The 21718-nt window shown below is 43.4% G+C and overlaps 1 protein-coding gene across 1 annotated transcript in view; it reads left to right on the plus strand.

The window, feature by feature from the left end:
* The window catches only part of LOC138260124 (cholesterol 24-hydroxylase-like), a 237165-nt gene extending 223559 nt beyond the window's left edge, over nt 1-13606 (plus strand). Inside the window, exons 14-15 of the mRNA XM_069208299.1 lie at nt 8337-8403; nt 10017-13606. Coding sequence (XP_069064400.1) covers nt 8337-8403; nt 10017-10175 — 226 coding nt within the window. The 3' untranslated portion in view covers nt 10176-13606. The remainder of the gene's footprint in view (nt 1-8336; nt 8404-10016) is intronic.
* Nucleotides 13607-21718: the final 8112 nt, after the last annotated feature.

Below are 21718 nucleotides of genomic sequence, written 5' to 3' on the forward strand. Positions count from 1 at the left end.
TACTACTAAACACTAGGTTAATGGTTTGCCCTATATTATGTATAGGGCCTTTGACCAGTTGTGTTAGGTCCAAGGCAGCCATATCAGACAAATATTGTTTAGCTGCGGCATTGTGTTGGTTCTCTGCATGAATATTAAAATCACCAAGAATTATGAAATTTGGCTTGTTGCAAATTAATTCAGCAGCTTGCTCAGGGAATGATTATAACAAATGTTGCAATGAGCCGGGAGGACGATATACTAGGGCCCCTGAGAAACTACACTGAGGATTTAAAAAGATAGAGAAAAGCATGCTCTCACAGTCTGGTATCTGTAGAGGGCGCAAAGTGACCTTAACTGATTCCCTAAAAATGATGGAAATTCCACCCCCTTTTGCAGAGGCTCTATGTAGCCTAATAATTGAGTAATCTTTAGGCAAAACAAGGGCTACATCGGGTGCTGATGCCCCATGAAACCAGGTCTCTGTCAAAAAAGGCTGTGGGTTGCAGGTCATTCAGAAGGAGGTTAATATCCAAATTGTGAGCAGACAGTGAGTGGCAATTGTCCAAGAGGAAAGTACTTTGTAAAGCTGTACACAACACTGAATCAATCGGTGTTGTGGGTGCCAATTACAGCCAGCTCACGGTACAGTGAGACCTATAGGAGCAGAGCGACCATGGCAATTATCTGCCGGGTTCGGTCTAAGTGAGAGGAGAAAATTCACATTATAAGAAATCCTATTTCTAGGATAAAATAGGCAGGGTTACTGGCCCCTGGACCTAGCCGGGTGCGGACGGGCGCAGACGGGCGCAGACAGGCTTGCCTTAGGCACACTTTGGCGTGCCCACTGTACGTGTCTGCTGCGCGACCGCAGCATGGCTGCTCTTAAATGAGATTCTAAATCAGGAGAGTCCAACGGCTACACCACTGACCTCCAAAGATGGCCTCCGCAAACGTCCCGAGCCAAGGGGAAAGATGGCTGCCTACTAAATGCACCGAGGCCTCTGAACATGGACCGTTGGCAGCGCGTGAAATATAGTAAAATGTAGAATGAAATCAAGATTGGAGTGGGGCAGGTTGAAGTGGGCAATTATTTTGGGATTGGAGTGGATAGATTGTTTTGGATTGTATTGTAGCAGATTGTTTTGGTTTGTACTGGGACAGATTATAGTGGGGCAGATTGTTTTGGATTGTAGTGGGTCAGGATTGTTTTGGATTGTAGTAGGGCATATTGCTTTGTAGTGTGGCTGATTGTTTTGGATTGGAGTGAGACAGATTGGAGTGGAGCAGATTGGAGTGGGCACATTGAAGTGGGGTGATATGGGTGGAGTGGACTGAACTAGAGTGGGGTGGTTTGTATTGGTGTGAATTAGATTGACGTGGGATAGCTTGTTCTGGACTGGAGTGGGGCAGACTGGAGTGGGGAAGATTGTTTTGGATTGGAGTGGGGCAGATTGGAGTGGTGATGCTTATTTTGGATTCGGTGGGCAGAAATATTTGAAATGGAGTGAGACAGATTGCATTGTGGCAGATTGTTTTGGTGTGTACTGGGACAGATTGGAGTGGGGCAGACATTTATGGTTGTAATGGGACAGATTGTTTTGGACTGAAGTGGGGCAGACTGTTTTGGAGTGGAGTAGGCAGATTGTTTTGGATTGGAGTGGGACAGATTGGAGTGGGACAGATTGGAGTGGGACAGAGTGGAGTGGGACAGAGTGGAGTGGGACAGAGTGGAGTGGGGCAGAATGGAGTGGGGCAGAATGGAGTGGGGCAGATTGGAGTGGGGCAGATTGGAGTGGGGCAGATTGGAGTGGGGCAGATTCAATTGGGGCATATTCAATTGGGGCAGATTCAATTGGGGCATATTGGAGTGGAATAGATTGGAGTGGGGCAAATTAGATTGGAGGGGAAATTGAAGTCAGGCAGATTATTTTGGATTGGAGAGAGCAGATTGTACTGATCAGTGTAGGGCAGATTGGAGTGGGGAAGATTTTTTTGGATTGGAGTCAGGCAGTTTGTTTTGGATTCAAGTTGGTCAGGTTTTTTGGATTGGATTAGGGGAGATTGTTTTGGATTAGAATGGAGCAGATTGTTTTGAATTGCTATATTGAAGTGAGGCAGATTGTTTTAGATTAAAGGGGGCAGATTGGAGTAGGTGGGTTGGGAGTATTGGAGTGTGGTGGATTTGGAATGGAGTGGGCCACTTTGTGGGCACATTATTTTGGGTTGGAGTGTGGCAGATTGCTTTGGCTTGGCATGGGTGGATTGGAGTGGGGCAGATTGTTTTTGATTGCTGTTTGGAATGGGGCAGGCTTTTTTAGGTTGGAGTGGGGCAGATGGTTTTGGACTGGAGTGGGGCTGATTGTTTTGGATTGGAGCGAGGCAGACTGGAGTCTGGAACATTGCTTTGGATTGGGGTGGGGCAGGTTGGAGTGGTGCAGATTGCAGTGGCATATTGGAGTGAGACAGGTGGGAGTGGGCCAAATTGTTTTGGTTTTTACTAGCACAGATTGGAGTGGGGCAGATTGTTTTGGATTGTAGTGGGGCAGACTGGAGTGGGGCATACTGTTTTGGACTGGAGGGGGCAGATGGTTTTGGTCTGAAGTGGGGCAGACTGTTTTGTAATGGAAGAAGGCAGATAGTTTTAGATTGGAGTGGGGTGTTTTTTGGACTGGGGTGGGGCATATTTTTGTGTATTGAAATGGGGCAGCTTATTTGGATTGGAGTGGGGCAGATTGTTTTGGACTGGAGTGGGGCTGATTGATTTGGACTGGAGTGGGGCAAACTGGAGTGGGGAACATTGCTTTGGATTGGGGTGGGCAGATTGTTTTGCATTAGAGTGGTGCGGATTGGAGTGGTGCAGATTGCAGTGACAGATCATTTTGGATTGGAGTGGGGCAGATTGTTTTGGTTTGTACTAGCACGGATTGGAGTGAGGAAGATTGTTTTGGATTGTAGTGGGGCAGACTGGAGTGGGGCATATTGTTTTGGACTGGAGGGGGGCAGATGGCTTTGGGCTGAAGCGGGCAGACTGTTATGGAATGTAGGAGGGAAGATTGTTTTAGATTGGAGTGGGGTGGATTGGGGTGGGGCAGATTGGATTGTAGTGGGGTGATTGGAGTTGGGCAGTTTATTTTGGATTGTTGTGAAGCAGATTGTTTGGATTGTAGTGGGGCAGACTGGAGTGGGGCATATTGTTTTGGATTGGAGTGGGGCATATTGTTTTGGATTGGAGTGGGGCAGATTGTTTTGGATTAAAGTGGGCCAGACTGTTTTGGAGTGAAGTAGGCAGATTGTTTTGGACTGGAGTGAGAGAGATTGGATTGAGGCAGATTGTTTTGGATTGGAGTTGGGCATATCATTTTGGATTGGAGTAGGGGCAGTGTTTTGGATTGGGGTGGGGCAGATTGGAGTGCGGTGGATCATAGTGAGGTGGCATGGATCGGAGTGGATTGGAGTGGGGCAGATTGGATTGGAGTGGGGCAGATTGTTTTGGATGGAAGTGGGCAGATTGTTTTGTATTAGAGTGCGGCATATTGTTTTAGATTTGAGCGGGGCAGATTGTTTTGGATTGGAGTGAGGCAGATTGTTTTTGATTGGAGTGGGGCAGATTGTGTATTGGAGTGGGGCAGATTGTTTTGGACTAGAGTGGGGCTGATTGTTTCGGATTGGAGAGAGGTAGACTGGAGTGGGGCACACTGCTTAAGATTTGAGTGTGCAGACTGTTTTGGATTGGAGTGGGGCAGATTGTTTTGGTTGGAGTGGGCAATTGTTTTGGATTGGAATGGGGCAGATTGTATTAGATTAGAGCGGGCGGACTTTTTGGATTGGAGTGAGGCAGATTGTTTTTGATTGGAGTGGGGCAGATAGTTTTGGACTGGAGTGGGGCTGGTTTTGGATTGGAGAGGGGTAGACTGGAGTGGGGCACACTATTTAAGATTTGAGTGGGCAGATTGTTTTGGACTGGATTGGGGCTGATTGTTTTGGGTTGGAGTGGGGCAAATTGCAGTGGCAGATTGCATTGGATTGGAGGGGGGCAGGTGGGAATGGGGCAGATTGTTTTGGTTTGTACTGGGACAGATTGGAGAATGGTTCAGATAGTTTTGGATTGTAGTGGGCAGATTTTTTGGAATGCAGTGGGGCAGACTGGAGTGGGGCATATTGTTTTGAACTGGAGTGGGGAAGATGGTTGTGGGCTGAAGTGGGGCAGACTGTTTTGGAATGGAGGACGCAGATTATTTTGGATTGTTATAGGGTGGATTGGAGGGGCGGATTGGATTGGAGTGGGAGAACTGGAGTGGGGCAGATTGTTTTGGACTGGAGTGGGGCAGATTTGAGTGGGGCAGATTGTTTTAGATTAGAGTGGGGTAGATTGTTTTGAATTGGAGTGAGGTAGATTGTTTTGGATTGGAGTGGACAGATTGTTTTGGATTGGAGTGGGGCAGATTGGATTGGTGCAGATTGTTTTGGTTTGAACTGGGACAGATTGGTTTGGATTGTAGTGGGGCAGATTTTTTGGATTGGAGTGGTGCAGATTGGGGTGGGCAGATTGAATCGGTGTGATATGGGTGATTTGCACTGGATTGGAGTGGGGTGAATTGGACTGGAGCAAATTGGATTGGAGTGGGGTAGATTGTTCTGGATTGGAGTTGGGCAAGTTGGAGTGGGGCAGATTGTTTTGGATTGGGGTGGGTAGATTGTTTTGATTTGGAGTGGGGGTAGATGCATTGGGAAAGATTGGTTTGGTGTGTACTGGCACAGATTAGAATGGGTCAGATTGATTTGGTTTGTAGTGGGGCAGATGTTTTGGCTTGGTGGTGGGGCAGACTGGAGTGAGGCATATTGTTTTGGATTGGAGTGGGGCAGATTGTTTTGGATTGAAGTGAGGCAGACTGTTTTAGAGTGGAGTACGCAGATTGTTTTGAATTGTAGTGGGACATATTGTTTTGGACTGGAGTGGGGCAGATTGGAGTGGGGTGGGTCATGGTGGGGTGGCCTGGATCAGAGTGGATTAGAGTGGGGCAGATGGATTGAAGTGGGGGATTGGAGTGGTGCAGATTGTTTTGGATTGAAGTGGGCAGATTGTTTTGAATTGGAGTGGGGAGGTTTGTTTTAGATTAGAGCGGGCAGATTGTTTTGGATTGAAGTGAGGCAAATTGTTTTTTATTGGAGCGGGGCAGATTGTGTATTGGAGTGGGGCAGATTGGTTTGGACTGGAGTGGGGCTAATTGTTTTGGATTGGAGGGGGGTAGAATGGAGTGGGGCACATTGCTTAAGATTTTAGTGGTCAGATTGTTTTGGACTGGAGTGGGGAAGATTATATGGACTGGAGTGGGGATGATTTTTTGGATTGGAGTGGGGCAGATTGCAGTAGCAGATTGTTTTAGATTGGAGTGAGGCAAGTGGAAGTGGGGCAGATTGTTTTGGTTTGTACTGGGACAGATCGGAGTGGGGCAGATTGTTTTGATTTGGAGGGGGCAGATTATTTGGAATGTAGTGGGGCAGACTGAAGTGGGGCATATTGTTTTGAACTGGAATGGGGCAGATGGTTTTGGGCTGAAGTGGGACAGACTGTTTTGGAATGGAGGACACACATTGTTTTGGATTGTTGTGGGGTGGATTGGAGAGGGGCGGATTGGATTCGAGTGGGAGAACTGGAGTGGGGCTGATTGTTTTGGACTGGAGTGGGGCAGATTGTTTTAGATTAGAGTGAGATAGATTGTTTTGGATTTGAGTGGGGCAGATTGGAGTGGGGCACATTGTTTTGGATTGAGTGGTGCAGGTTGGAGTGGGGCCTTGTGTTTGCAGGGCGATAGAAGTTAAAAAAAAAGAATGTGATGAATTACGAGGCTGTAAAGAAGAGCGCCGTGGAAGCCAACAAATAGTAAGCTATGGGCGACTCATGACCCTTTTTTCACTACAGCAGCATGTCGCTAACATTATTCATGCGCTATCACATGCAATTGCAGGCTTGACCGTAAAAAAACTAAAGGAACGGTAGGGAGGCCAAATTACTTTTTTTTAGATGACTGCTGCCAGTTTGGGGCAGAAGTTCATTCTACAGTCCCTGGCCCCAGAAAAGACTGCACTCTGGCACCAGCTGAAAGAGCTTTACCTGCATAGAGACAGCATTAGTGAGAAAAGTGTGAAACGGCAATGATAACAACCTTAAAATGTATGTCAGTTTCGACCTTTCATACTCTCTAATGACTTTTACAAAAGCAAGAGATGGTAGAGATTGCCCCGATCAATGACCAGTTATCTTCTTTACCCTGGTCCTAGTTTCCTCTTCACGGTCCTCATCGTGAGGTTTGACTCGCATGCAGTTAGGATTCATCTACTTTACCCCTTAAATCAATGTAAGGACTAATGTAACTAGTGGGGAGGACTATGACAAGAAAGACTAGGGATGTATCAAAACAGAGAATACAGTAAAAAAAACAGAAAAAAACATAGCCAAATGTTATTGTTGCATAGGGTCATAGGGTTTTTTAAATGCAATTGACAGCTGCATCCAGAGGCCGTGATTTGAGGATTCACCACACGGGAGAGACTATGGGGGTCATTCTGACCCTGGCGGTCATCGACCGCCAGGGTCAACGACCACAGAAACACCGCCAACAGGCTGGCGGTGCTTCCTCTGTTATTCTGACCGCGGCTTTACAGCCGGGGTCGCCCAGCCGGGTCCGGCGGTTTCCCGCCGGATTACCCCCGGCTGGGCTGAATCTCCATGGCGGCGCTGCTTGCAGCGCCGCCATGGAGATTCTGACCCCCTTCCCGCCATCCTGTTCCTGGCGGTTAAACCCGCCCGGAACAGGATGGCGGGAACGGGTGTCGCGGGGCCCCTGGGGGCCCCTGCACTGCCCATGCCACTGGCATGGGCAGTGCAGGGGCCCCCAACAGGGCCCCAGCAGGATTTTCACTGTCTGCTTTGCAGACAGTGAAAATCGCGACGGGTGCAACTGCACCCGTCGCACCCCTGCAACTCCACCGGCTCCATTCGGAGTCGGCATCCTCGTTGCAGGGGCTTTCCCGCTGGGCCGGCGGGTGCTCCTTTGGCGGGCGCCCGCCGGCCCAGCGGGAAAGCCAGAATGGCCTCCGCGGTCTTTTGACCGCGGAGCGGCCAAGTGGCGGTTCCCGCCTGGCGGGCGGTGCCCGCCGCCCGCCAGAATCGGAATGAGGCCCTATGTTTCCTCCCTGCCCTTTGAATATTATAAGTAGAGAACCATGAATGACAAGGGGAGCACCATGCCGAAGTCTGTCTTGAAAATCCCTCAGTGAGTGCCACCCCAAACAACACACCCAGAAGGAAAGACAAATAACTGACATAACCAGTCTTTTAGACTCATGCAGAAGTAGCAATGGATGCACCCGTTTTGAGGCTTGTTTTTGCAGCTGCGGTTTTCAAGCCTTCGAAACATCTAAGGCTCACCAATCCTACCGTCATTGTAGCTCAAGTGCATGTGAACAGCAGCATACATTTTCCATTACAGAGGTAGGTTTTAAGCATCACATCTTGGCTTGACATCTCAATAGCAAGTGACTGAACCTAGGAATCACGTTTCAAAAGCTGTACATTTTCTATTTATCCAGATAGTCTTAACGACCACCAAACACATCGATATCTAATTTCTGGCATTTAGCCCAAATTTATTTTTAAAACCTGATCTGACAATTAAAACCTTTTCTAATGTCAGAGACCATTGTAGTTTTACTTGCCTAAGTCACGAATGTGGACTTACTTTCAATACAGATCTCATGCTATTCTTTGATTTGTAGATTGTAGTTAGTAAGGAACGGCAAACACGTGAAAAATAGGAAAAACATACACATTTGTTTGGCAGGAGTACTATCTCAAACATCTTGTAAAACGGTAAATTACTGTTTGTAGAAATGGTATAAATTCTGAGGTACCTGAGTGTACATACACTCCTTGAATTCTCGAACTATAAAACATTTGTCTTAGAGCATATCCAGCACTTTGGCTTTGCCTGTTAAATGGCATCTAGAAGTCCAAATAGGTCTGTATATAGTGAATCATTTGAAACATAACTTATTTTAGATGACAGAAGTATGCCAAGCAAATGAATTTATAAAATAATTAAGCTGCAAGGTAAGAAACCTGTTTATTGTGCTGTGCATTCATGGTCCATACTTCAGTTCCTCTAATGAGATCGGTTTTGCGTTAGATGCATGTTTAAAATCATAAAAATAAATCACTAGCAATCGATGTGCAAATTTTTTTGTTCTGGAGTTTCCAGTTTTGATTTCCTTACTTTTTGTATTTTTAAACTGATGTGCCACTGCTTAACAGTATCCACAATCTTATTATTAATTCTGCTTGTATGTTTTTATAGGCCTTATTATACATACTTTCCATTTTCTCTGGGACCTCGTTCCTGCATTGGACAGATATTTGCCCAGGTAAGACAGTCAAAGAATAATTTTCTTATAATGCTGTCCAGGTTTTTTTTTAAACCTGTGCAACATTTTCGTAATGGAAATAGCTGTACACGCTTCTGCAACCAGAGTATTATTTGCACTGATACTTTCAAATCATAATACTTAACATTTCTGGTTCACCACCTGGAAATACACTTACCCTGTAATCGGCGCATGTATCTCACATTCATACCAAAAGTTATGTGTGATGGGCTGGGTTATCTGCCTCTGATGAAGTACACGAATAAACGGGAAAGAGTGGGGGCCTACTATTAACATCAGGACTCACTTCTCCGTTCTGCATTCATCATCAATCAAGAAAGACCTTCATATTGTAATCCTTCCAAGGGACAAGACTGACAGACTGATGCTGGTTGAAGCCACCGAAGGAATGGAATGCAAGGTCTCTACAAAAATGGAAATCCATTGTCTGATTTAGTTGGAGACTCCAATATACCTTTTCAGGCGTACATTATCTGCATTCTTTGCAGTGAGGCAGGAAAAGTCATCTCTAAGTTGAGACATTTTACAATTTCCCCTTTTATGCTGCGCATTGTTTGTATTCATGTGCACAGGTAAGCACTGAATCATTACTCCGTTGGCCTGCAAGATTCTGAAGGAAGATTTTCTTTTTGGAAATGCCTTTATTATTTGCACACATTTGATTTGTGCCATTTGCATTTTAGATTAATCGGTCATTTGACAACATACTTTGAATACCTACAGAAATGCAAGTTGTGCAGTATGATATTTATTGTAGACATACTTTAAAAATAAGAAGCGTTCTATGAGCCCAAAGAAAAACATTTTAAAATTGCAATTGAGACACAGAATGATTGGAATGAAAATACAAATATAGTGGCACCTTTTTTGGGTAGTTGATTACATAACTAAATAAAGCATCTATATGTTGCACCTCGAGGAACAAACATCCATCTAGTTGAGAGCATGGTAAAGACAAGACGGTCTGATGAGAATACTGACATAAGAGAGAAATTCACTGCAAATTCATACAAGAAACAGACGAATATTGGAAGTGACTCTGGAAAAATCTCCATGTACGTGTCCAGCGAAAATAGCCCCTGTAGTGGGAGCCATTTTGGTTACAATAACGAATGATGGCAACATCACAATGCCATGATGATCTGGCGGACCTTCCTGGACCTTTTCCCTACGAGACAGAACACCAAAGTGTGGATTTTCTTGGAGGGTGGGAATGAACGTGTCTGCCTGTGATGATGTACATGGTTCTTCTGGGCAAGATAAAAAGCCGGCAACCCATCCAACACTATAGGCACTGGTGAGTCAAAGTTTTCAGAAGGTGAAGCTGGCTACAATTCTGCTGCTGGGAAAAGTGACATCCTCAGTCTATTAATGTGGCCTGGGGCATGGCAGGTAGATATTTTGGATATCCACCAACTTTTTATGGATGATACATTATCTCCCACATTTAAATGGCCCCCTTTCTTAGATCAGTAAAAGTTATGATTATCTAGATGACAAAAATTACCCCAGGATTTTTATTTGGATTCTTTGAGCTCATTTAAAGTAAAGTCTATTCCTTAATCTGTGCTTCATGTCTTTACTTCCCCTAGATGGAGGCCAAAGTGGTGATGGCAAAGCTTTTGCAGAGATACGAGTTTGAACTGGTCCCTGGACAGAGCTTCAAGATTATGGACACTGGCTCACTAAGACCGCATGATGGTGTGGTCTGTAGACTAACACCCAGAGGAAATACAAAGGCTTCAAAATAAAGGGTCTTGGGTTTGCTTTTTCACTTAAACCCGGGACTTGTGTGCACACTAGGTTTTAATTACCAAATAAATTGATTTTGTTGATGAGTAGAAATGTAATAGTTTCACTGAAATTAATCTGTTTTATCTTGCTGGGTTGATTACCACTCAGGTAGCAAACAATTAAAACACAAATTCCCTCTTCAAATCTCAATGTCCCTTACAGTTGCAAAACAATGGTAATGTTCATTCTTACACTCCTACTTTTAAGTTGACCTAATGAAAGAGTTAAAGGTCCAGATAGAATATACGAGTTTCACATAGATTGCTTGTCTGGAAATATCCAGTCTCCATAGCAATTAGTTTGCTAAAGTAATGATACACTAAAATAAACTGTGTAAATAAAAATGTGTAGCCTAAGTCAAAACTAGATACTTCACAGGAAACATGACTACTATCTACAACTTCTTCATTATATTCCTTACTATAGGAAGGTGAGACTATATCCAGAAGACCCACATATCCAACATCCTTTTAATTATTATCATTTTTAGCCCTCTCCTTAACCTCAGGTTGCTTCTACCCGACCACATACATGGGAAATCATCCTGGTCCATCTTTCAGAGAGTCAATCACTCATTGAAGCTGGGCGCCTATTGATCTTCTAGCTCATTCCTTGAATCCTGGTGTGTAAGTAAAACATGGATGTAGCTCAAGTGTGCAACATCCTACTCGTAATTATGGTGTCTGAGCTCATGCCTTACAGTTTTGTTTTGTTAACAGGGTAGTTCTATATACTGCTCAGTTGCCAGATTAACTTTTTGATTGACCAAAATCCATATTTCCAGATAGGACTGTGTAGTAATATAGTTCAGTGAAATGTTTGTATGCTACTGATGTGTGTGTCAGCAAGCCACACGTTTACATCCTGGTAGGTCAGTGGGCCTGTATTCCACATGAAGGCAGTAAGCTACACTTACAATGAAATTAGTGCATCTGATACAAATTTGCCTTTGCAAATAAGCATGAATGGTACAGTCCTTGACCACAGACTTTTCCTGCATCTATAGAATATAGATTCCATATGAATTTCTAATTGGGGCTACATGAGCTGTTACAGTTTCACTTCTACAAGGTCCATGTGCTGAGGCATCTGCATCCAGCAATAGCTGTGGAATGGTTTTTAAGTTGTGGGTTGAACCTTTGAGATTTGTTAGTAGGAGAGGGCCCGTATTCTCTACCTTTTTTTCCTGATGGTTGTCTTGAGGTTGGTAAGCTATTACCATCCAGATGATTGATTCCGATTATTAGTTACCTCGTAACCAGAGGTAGATATGATTTGTGTTCCTTGGAAAGCATGCCAGGTTATGTACCAGTCCTAAGCAGAACCTTTTCGCATCACATTCAAGGGTTGTTTTTTCTATTTATTAAATGCAAGATATCAAAGCATGTCATTTAGAGGCCCTCATCCCTATGGTTCTAGTTCTCCACCATACAACCCTTTGATGGACTGCATAGGACGGTTTGTCAGAACTTACCCACCTCTGACTCTTTCATTACAGGGATGTGCTCTGGCCCAGGACAAGGAATAGTAGACGTAGCATATTTTTTATGGCAGACTAACCTCTTAATATCTCTGCTGCATTCAGATCCATCGAACAACCAGGCAAGACAAAATTATGTCTTATCCAAAATGTTGCTGCTCTGCTGCATGGCTTAGGATTTTTGTCCTTCCTCCATAGACTTTGTTATTGGTTATTCAGTTTGCCTTGTTTTCTAATTCAGTCCGGAACTTGGTGATGATGTTTTTCTCATCAACTAAAGTGTTATTGGTTCTCTATCATTCCAGCCAAATTTGTTGGTGATTTGTGGGTCTTTCCCCATCATGAGATACTTAACGACTTATTCCCAGTGAAAATGGACAGAGATTGATCTTGACTTTACAGATCTGTTTTGGACAGAACCTATTGTTGTGGCTAGCTATTTCCATAACTTAAATTGGAGTCTGTGTTTTTATGTTTCAGTGGTTCAGTTGTGGTTCAGCTATGGGTCTCCTGACCTTTGTCAGTGGCACATAATCATCATTAAGTAATGTCTTGGCCCGGCTTTGGGAATGTGTCATGTAGTTATAACAGTGATGAGTAAGAGGGATGAAATAGTAATGCGGTACTTACTGGTAATGCTTGTTAAACTAGTTTATCTACTCCTCTACGTCCATGTACTTCTCATTTCCTGTGTGTTTTTTGCTGGCAAATCAGAATCCTCAAGACACCTAGGCCAGTAATAGGAGTAAAATCACTGTGTAAATATTGTCACATAGCAATCTTAATATTTACTCATTTTATATTGTCTATGGTATTATTGCAGCCTTGGTAGTTGTTTTTTCACCTTAAATAAGCAATAACATTCTGTACTGATATACAATTTGAGAATGATTCAATGCTTACAGACAGCTCTCAACATTAGCTATCACCTGATTTCTTGGCAAACCTTAGATTGCAGTGCACAGTGTGCATCAGCCTCTTTGTTTAATGAATGAGAGTGATCCTTGAGAGGTCATGCCTTACTTACCACTCATTTTGGAATGTGAATTGTCATGGGCGGAACCACAAGCACATCCGAAAAAAGATTGGAGGCTATAATATAAAGATGGTGCATGCCAAGGTTAGGACCGGGCATTCACTGTAATTGATGCATATCGAGCTTTGGTGTAGCTATTTTAGCCATGTTTTAGACATGTTGGTTTAAGTTAACTGGGCCTGCCGCTGTGCACCTTAACCCTGTTACATTTTATTCAGCATTGCTTGATTTTTCTAGCAATAGCTATATTTTCGATGCTCTTTTATTTTCTTTATCTCATTGTACTTTCGCCTAGGAAAACATCACGTACTTTGTAGGACATTTATTTCAGTTTGTGCTTTCTCCAAGGCTACAGTCAGATAGGGTTGCTGACAAATGTAGTATGCTGTGTCTCCAGCATTCACAGAAACACGTACACTCATATGTGGGGACCAATTCTTAGAATGTCAGCTGTTTTATTATAAAAACACCCTTTTGTCACAGACACGTTGGAGTGAGATTCCAGCCAGATGACCACGACTGTATTCTGATCGCTGATTGCTTTGCTGCATCTACTTGCTTAGATGGCCGGACCCCTGATCCACATGGGGACGGTGTCTTTCCAGACCACATGCTTCATCCTCCAAGTATGAGGGATCATGAACCCCAGGGGGTAAAATTGAAGGTCAGATTAGGCTTATTACGCTGTGCTCAAACATAGTATAGGTAGGAGAAATATATATCACTCCTAGTGACAGTATGGTAGGACTGTTCTTGTGTTTTACTCTGTTAGTCACCTGCCTGTTTTTATTGTGTTTTATCATCATAGTTATGGTCATACAAGCCTTTTTATCTAAGGTGCAGTTATTTCAATAAATACTAATTGAAGTATATTCTGCCTCTGTTGTGTTTGCTAGTTTGAGACCCTTTGGTAACTTAGAAAGGGAAGGGATCTGATCAACCACGATTCCCCTGATGAGTCTTTCTTGTCATGCACCCAGTTGCCACAATCATCTCAGTCAGAGATGAGGCGCTGCTAGTTAGCTGTAGAACCCGGATTAGGCTGACAGGAGTCATGGGTGTGGAAACATACTTAGTACCCACAATCCATGTGATCCTATCTCCCAAATCCAGTAGTCCCATTACCATAATGAAAACCTACGCGACATGGCGCCACCAATGTTTGGTTAGGCACTAATATTCAGATCCTCCTAAGTATCTCTGTCTCATCTAAGGATAAAAGACACCTCAATAATATATACGGAGATGTCCGTGGTATTGAGGATTTCCTCCTCAGCTAAATAGGTAGTACCTGTCTTGAGCTTTAGGTTGTTCAGGCTTGAACCTTAAAAGGATTAATCCCCACTTGGTGTCCTTATCTCTGAACATACATCTACCATTAAAATGGCGATCACACAATGGGTAGCAATTGCAGTAAATATGGGACCACCCCTCACTGCACATTTGTTGGCTAATGGCCTAACGGCCCAGGGGGGTCCACTTACATTTGTTGTTGACGTTCATCCAGCCTATAGAAAACTTTTTTACTCTAGGGCAGTGGTCTCCAAACTTTTTAATACCGCGCCACCCAGTTGAATAATAAAAATAATTGGGCCCCCTTCAGAATTTTCATAATTATTTTCTAAAGAAGGACACTGTTTAAAATGTATAGACCTATCTGAACATTGCAGTTAAGTACTGTTGCCTTTTTAAAACATGTTAACATGCTTCTGCTTAAAACAAAGGCCTGATATCTGTATTATTCTTCTTTTGGCCAGAGTCTGGCGCCCCCCCTGGGATCACCTGCCCCCAGTTTGAAGACCTCTGCTCTAGGGCCAGCAGTAGATGGGAACACAATTACATTTCACCACTATCACCTGCAAACATAACTGCACAATACAGAGCGCATGCATACTTAGAAATACCTTTATCTTACCAAGACCATAATAATTGGCTTGATGGCGCCCTACCACTAACAATATTACATGTTAGCTTAGGTCCTCTGAGCAATGATGGCCCGACCTGGCCTTTATTGGCCACATATACACCACACCCCGATGCAGCAACCTTAGAGGGTAGCTGAGGTTTGCCGCCTATATATAGAGCTCACAACAATATACAGACTATTAGTACAGTTTGTTATGCAAACATTAAATGCTAACCCAGCACGTGCTGCCGCCCCAGTGCAACAACATGCAGCCACGCCAATCATTAACCCTTCGACTGTACATTTGATCATGGATAAGGTACCCACTAAGCGGGTGGAAATTCCGTTTTGGTTAGCTCAAAAAATAAATGCGCTGGAAGCAGTTTTTTCCTCGTAGAGGACCTCAGGATAAACATAGAATTCTAACAATGTGCTTGCCATTTAGGATGGTTCCCACATTTGGTAACTGCAGTACATGGGGCACGGTGTTTGCCACACTCTATACTACCGCACACGGTACACCAACACTCACCGGAAGAACACAGTGAGAGAGGTGGGTGGTCAGAGCAGTAAACTGAGTACGTAAAACTGAGAAAGGACTCACAACGCTCATCTGAAGTTTCAGTTACAAAAGAAGGGAAACTTCCCCAACAGAAACCCCAATTCAAAAAGACAAAAGTGGCAGCAGTTACAATTTGACATGCCGCTCAAGAAGAGGGCTTTATTGAAGAACAGGAAGTGGACACTGGCACTGCTCGACAGTGCAGCAGAGGTCACTATAGTTTGCCAAGATCTTCAAGAGCATCTGGAGGTGAAAGCAACTGAGGACTTCTTACAAATTGAGACTGCGAGCATTAATGTCTCCACATCCGATAGGGTGTACAGAGTAACTATTCAGTTAGAAGGGGACATTGAATGCATAATTGACACTATCCTTTGGGACCACGTCATCTCTATTTATGATATTTCGCTGGCTGAAAAAGATTGGCCGCCAAAATGCATCCATAATCTCCCTTACAGAGAGGATGTGATTGAAAAATCCTTCTCCCCGTGTTCTCAGAAAGCTAGTTGAAATGCATGCCATTGATTGGGCAGTTGCACAGGCATCAGCATTATATCGCAATCACGTAGGATGGGACAAAGATTCCCTTTACCACGTAATACCAATAAAATCCCAACCCCAACCACAACCTCAATACCCTATAAAATATTATGCAAAAGCACCTGTGAGGGAAATCCTCAATCAATTGGAGTACCAGGGTGTCACTGGACCCTCAGACTCATCCATGAATAATCCATTATTTCCAGTCGCTAAACCCGACCATTCATATAGAATAGTATTAGACTACAGACATTTAAATAGTCACACAAAAACATTTGCTAAACAAAATGCAGAAAGCACAACACTTATGAACAATATAGTGTGCAAAAATTACAAGATGACCCTGGATATATCGAACAGGTTTTTCTACTAAAACATAGCGCCTGAATGTAGGGACCTAACAAGCTTTAGTGCCCTTGGCTCTTAGAAAAATTGTGCCGACTCCCACAGGGGTACAAGAACAGCCCAGGACTGTTCTCAGCTTGTGTAACATCTATATTACATGACATAGACCCTGAGGTGTTGTCATATGTGGATTACATTTATCTTACAGACAATGACCTCATGCAACATTTAAGACAAATGGCCCGCATTGTTGTAAGATTTGTCCTAATTGGCTACTAATTTAACTGCAAAAAAATGAAAAAAAGCCTTCCTTAGTGTCCTGTTTTTGGGATGCGAACTGTCGGATGAAGGTGCCTGGCGCCCCAATTTTTTAAAAAAATGCACGCAACTACAACCCTCAAACACAATAAAAAAGCTCCAGTCAGTATTGGGCTTTTAAAATTTTGGCAGAACATATATTCCAGATTATGCACAACGCATCAAACCATTGTATGACTTAATACGTCCTGATTTTACTAGTACATTTTGGATAGTTGACACACGCATTCTAAAAGCTTTGCAAAAAGACATGCTTGAAGCAAAACACTTGCACACAAGAGGCAATAAAAAACATTTGGTCATCAGAGTAATTGCTGGTGCCATTGTGTTCACCTATGTGGCATTAAATGAGGATGAGACCATCCCAATTGCATACAAATCACACTTATACTCCACAGCTGAACAACGCTCTGCTCCCACTGAGAAAATCCTCACTGCTGTCCAGATGGCGGCCCTTAAAGAGAGACCTCTAGCCCAGGGGAAGCCCATCATTGTCGTATACCAAATTCCTGCCCATGAAACGGTTACCAAGCAAGCGTATCAAACGCTATAGCACTACATCCATGTTGGATTCAATAGACAACATCTCTGACAGCCACTGATGTTGATTATGTCTTTGACTCCAAATTACAGACCCAAGAATTCTTACAGTATGAACTTCAATACCCAGTTCCAGCAAATACACTGCCTATCTAACAATATCATAATATTTTGTACACTGATGGCTCAGCCCAACCAGCGATAGGAACAAAACATCAATACTCCGCTGCGTGCACAGTCGTGAGTGGTTACATGAAGGATGGCAAGTTCCATCCACAAAATACTTACACACAGACTCTAGGAGATTGCACTGCACAACTTGCAGAGCTCAAGGCTCTGGTGATGGCACTGGAACATACAGATCCTGAACAGATGACGTTGATTGTCTATGATTCGTACTATTGTGTCCAGTCCTTCAATGAATATCTGCATTTCTGGGGCCAAAATGGGTTCAGAGATTCAAAAGGCAACACCTTTAAACAAAGACTTCCATGGGGAAAGTAGCGGATATGAAAGAAACGCTCCCTAATGTCCATGTTGTGCATACACTAGTACATCAGCTTGTTGGAATACACGTTGAATGCAACACTGGCTGATGGAGCAGCAAAATCAGCTGTAGCCCTGGCTTCTGTTGCTACAGTAATTCGTTCTAAACTAAAAGTGGATGATGAAACACTAGCAGACGTGAAAGCTTCGGCTGACGGCACGCCTTTACCTAAAGCGTATCCTGCTAAATATTCCTACCGGATGGCAGACTTGTTTGATGCACAAGTAACAATACCAGGTGTGGTGAGTAATTCCCAATAAAGACTTAAGACCTGAACTAATAAAAGCTGCGCATGAAGGAGTTGACTCTGCCCATGCTGGTGTGGCAGCTACAATTTCGATATTACAATCACGATATTGGTGGCCAAGTCTCTATAAACAGACCAAGCAGTATGTCCTTTGTTGTGACATATGCCAGCAAATAAAAGGGTCCAACATGAAACACCCACCACAGACACCCCTCCTAATTTCCAAATAACCATTACAATGTGCATACCTGGACCATTGTGGTCCCTGGACACCAGATAACACATACAAATATATCCTAGTCACTGTTGACTCATGCTCCAGATTTCTATGAGTTTAGCCACAGTGCTCGGCTGACTCTCGAACTGTTATTAAAGATTTGCAAGTCTTTATCGGCACATATGCTGTTGCTGCTTTGTACTCGGACCGAGGCCCTGCTTTTGCCTCAAGGGCTTACAGGGACCCCCATGGCTTTGTTAGGGGTCCAACTGCATTACTTGTCTCCATTTCATCCCGAGGGAAATTGTGTCAATAAACGACAAAACCGAGATTTGAAGCAATCCTTAACAGCTAGAGTATTAGGCACGGATCATAGTTTGCTTACAAACCTATATGGAGTCCAGAGAGCACTTAACAATCTGCCAGGAAGGTTACTGGAGGAGCGTACATCATACAAATGCCTTTTTGGAACTCAAATGCATGTTCCAGATCTTGATGGTCCTGGTGTGGAGGTGGCGGATACACCCTTTGACATAAATTAACGTGTCACTGTCTTGCAGGACTTACAACAGTTCCGTGATGACAACGCATCTGCCAATGCTGCTTCCTTTGGAATCAGGAATCTACCAGTAACATATACCGGCTGGATTCCTAAACTGGGGGATCTAGTGCATAAAAAGACTGCTGTGAAAAAGGAATTTGGTCCTTCTTATCGTTTACCGGTTCCAGTCCTGGGAATACACAGTACCAGAACTGTGATTCTACCACCGCTGCCTGGCTCTAAAGAAAATCGCTTTGTCTCCATCAACAATGTCAAGCTACACCATGTGGCCCATCCTGCACAGCAGACCTAGAGCATTCCTGAGTTACGCCCAAATCCCTCCCACTACAGACCAGGATGTTCCCCTACAAGTCTTCGACAGCAACGTTGATACCTCTCTGACCTTGAGGAGGGTGGAAAATGAGCTTTCGTTGGTTCTACTTACAACTATTTCTACAATCAGTATTGAAAATAATGAGCCATTTCTTACAAATTCTACACAACCGGATGTCATAGTTTACTATGAACCACCAAGGGAGTTTTCAGCAAGTTCTCCTCTTCAAAACACAGCCCCAGCCCCAGATTCTGTTTTTTTTGTCGATGTTAACAACACTTTCAGTGACTCATCTGCCTCTTCTACAACAGAACTGTCAAGAGCACATACGCTGATACATTGGCTTAAAATTAACAATTTCATTCGTCCATGGGTTTATCTATGGCTCTTATTGACTGTGCTTGCCTTTCTCCTTTGGATTGGGTTTGTCATTGTCTTCTTTCTCCTTATGCATGGTCAATTTCTTCCTGAACGCTCTACAGTAGAAATGGTTGACAAAGTCCTAAAACCACATTTTACTTTTACATTGCACAAAATTCGCAGAGAGTTGTCTCTGGTGAACATTACAGCCATATAAATTTCTGATAGTATTGTTTGGGACAAAGTATTATTCAATATATCTGCCAGAAATGGAAATTCATCATGTTTTATTGACAGATATGAAATTGATTTATTCTGACTCCGTTTGTTTCCCGACTGTCTATAGAAGTTTATGATTACTGGTTAAAGTCGATTGACTTAAAAAGTGTGTGGGGAACAAAAATTGACAAATAAGAGGAAGAGAAGCTTTATTATTTTTATTGTATGATTCCTGTTAAAATGATATTTTTAAAGGAAACAGTACAACAAACAAGCTGGTTAAGCTTAGCAAACATTAAGGAATTGAATGCACCCAGTATTCCTACTCCTGCAAACATTTTCAAATGGCAAAAGTATACAAATGTGTTTTAAGGAGTAGCAGACATTTGGCCTTATATTGCTACTTCTGATGTGATTTTTGACAAGTTGAGCAGACTAAAGGCTTTATTGTTTCAAAAACATGTGGTGCTTACATTTGCACACAAGACCTATGCGGTTCAGGTTGCGAGGTCATCGGCGGAGATTCAGTCCCTTCTAACTACAAACCTTCCGAGGCACTTTAGTGAACTCGTAGGATGAATATTTTATGCGTCCAGTACTACTGGAATCGCTCACTTTTTTAAGGCTATTGGTTCTGGTTTTGTTCACACCTTCTCCTCCATATTCGGTTTAATACCATCAGCCATACATTCAATATTTGTGAGTGTTTTCCGCGGATTTCCGATTGCTTTGGCTGTAATAGGTGGCATTTTGCTGTTGCTACTTTATCTGTGCAATGGCTGTCCCATCAGAGCATGGAGTACTGAAAGTGCTACCGCCAGCACAGCTGTGTCGTGAACACATGATGCAGTATTTCGGGCACCACTCCTGGAACAACTGGAGTGTGACTGGTCTTTGTCATTCCAACTGGTTTTGGACTGTGTGCAGCCCGTGTTTCGATGCCTCTGGTGCCTATTTGAATGCGCACTGAAAGTCTGTCTTTCTACCCAGCGCTTATTTTCATTGGACGCTGGTCTGTTGAAGCTACTTGCTTAGACGGCCAGACCGCTGATCCACAGGGGGACATTGTCCCTCTAGACCACAGTCTTCTTACTCCAGGTATGAGGGATGATGTACCCCCAGGGGGGAAACCCGAAGGGCAGTTTAGGCGTACTACGCTGTGCTCAAACATAGTATAGGTAGGAGAAATATATATCACTCCTAGTGACAATATGGTATCACTGTTCTTGTGTTTTACTCTGTTAGTCACCTGCTTGTTTTTAATGTGTTTTATCATCGTAGTTCTTGCCAGACATGCCTTCTTATCTAAGATGGAGTTATTTAAATAAATCCTTATTGAACTATGTTCTGCCTCAGTGGTCTTTGCCTGTATGAGACCCTTCGGTAACTGAGAGAAAGGGAAGAGATCTGATCGACCATGATTCCCCTGAGGAGTCTTTCTTGTCGCGTGCCCGTTTGCCACAATCATCTCTGCCAGAGATGAGGCACTGCTAGTTAGCCGGAGAACCCGGATTGGACTGACAGGCGACATGCTGGGTGGAAACATACTTAGTACCCACAATCCATGTGATCCTGAGTCCCAGATCCAATAGCCTCATTACCATAATCAGAACATACGGGACAAAGCCATGTGCCCCATTAACAAGAATCCTCTGTTTACAACACATGCCCTAACCTTAAGAGAGATTCTTGGCCAGCATAAATCCATTTTCAATGGCGGGGATTTCAGCACTGGTAAATCCCAATCAAGGAGGGAAAATTGCATGTTTCAAGGTGTTTGTTGACTTGGACGTTTGTGAACTCCCACAAAAATGGATATTTGTGAGCATTCACAAAGAGCTATCTGTCCAATATCTGCCGTAGTAGGGTTGGTGATTAACTCCCTCACAGGGCTGCATTAACTTCCCTTTCAGAGGGAATAGCACAATGGTTCACCCTTAGCTTTGGTGAAGGTATTGTGAAAGGACTTTCTTTGAGGGTTATAATAGAGATTTACATAATAGACTTGATCACCCTTGCAGAGTTCTTTACTATGGAGAGATAACAGAAGCCCTGGAGAAAAGTGAAATGACATTCCCATTGGTATGCATGCAAACCTGCGCCATCTGTAGTTTTCCAGGATTTCGATTGGGAATTTTTGTAAATTCCAACAAGTCGTAAATCTGTTCTTGCATATGGGTGTAAATCTGCTTACAGCTCTATTTGCAAATTAACCCATGACATTGTTATTCCTCTGCGGATTCATGCTTCTATGCTGATGTACCCCCAAATCTTGAAGAGAGTGTTAGGGGTTCCTGTAATGGTGAGA

The sequence above is a fragment of the Pleurodeles waltl genome, chromosome 9 (assembly GCF_031143425.1).
Source record: "Pleurodeles waltl isolate 20211129_DDA chromosome 9, aPleWal1.hap1.20221129, whole genome shotgun sequence".
Classification (NCBI taxonomy): Eukaryota; Metazoa; Chordata; class Amphibia; order Caudata; family Salamandridae; genus Pleurodeles; species Pleurodeles waltl.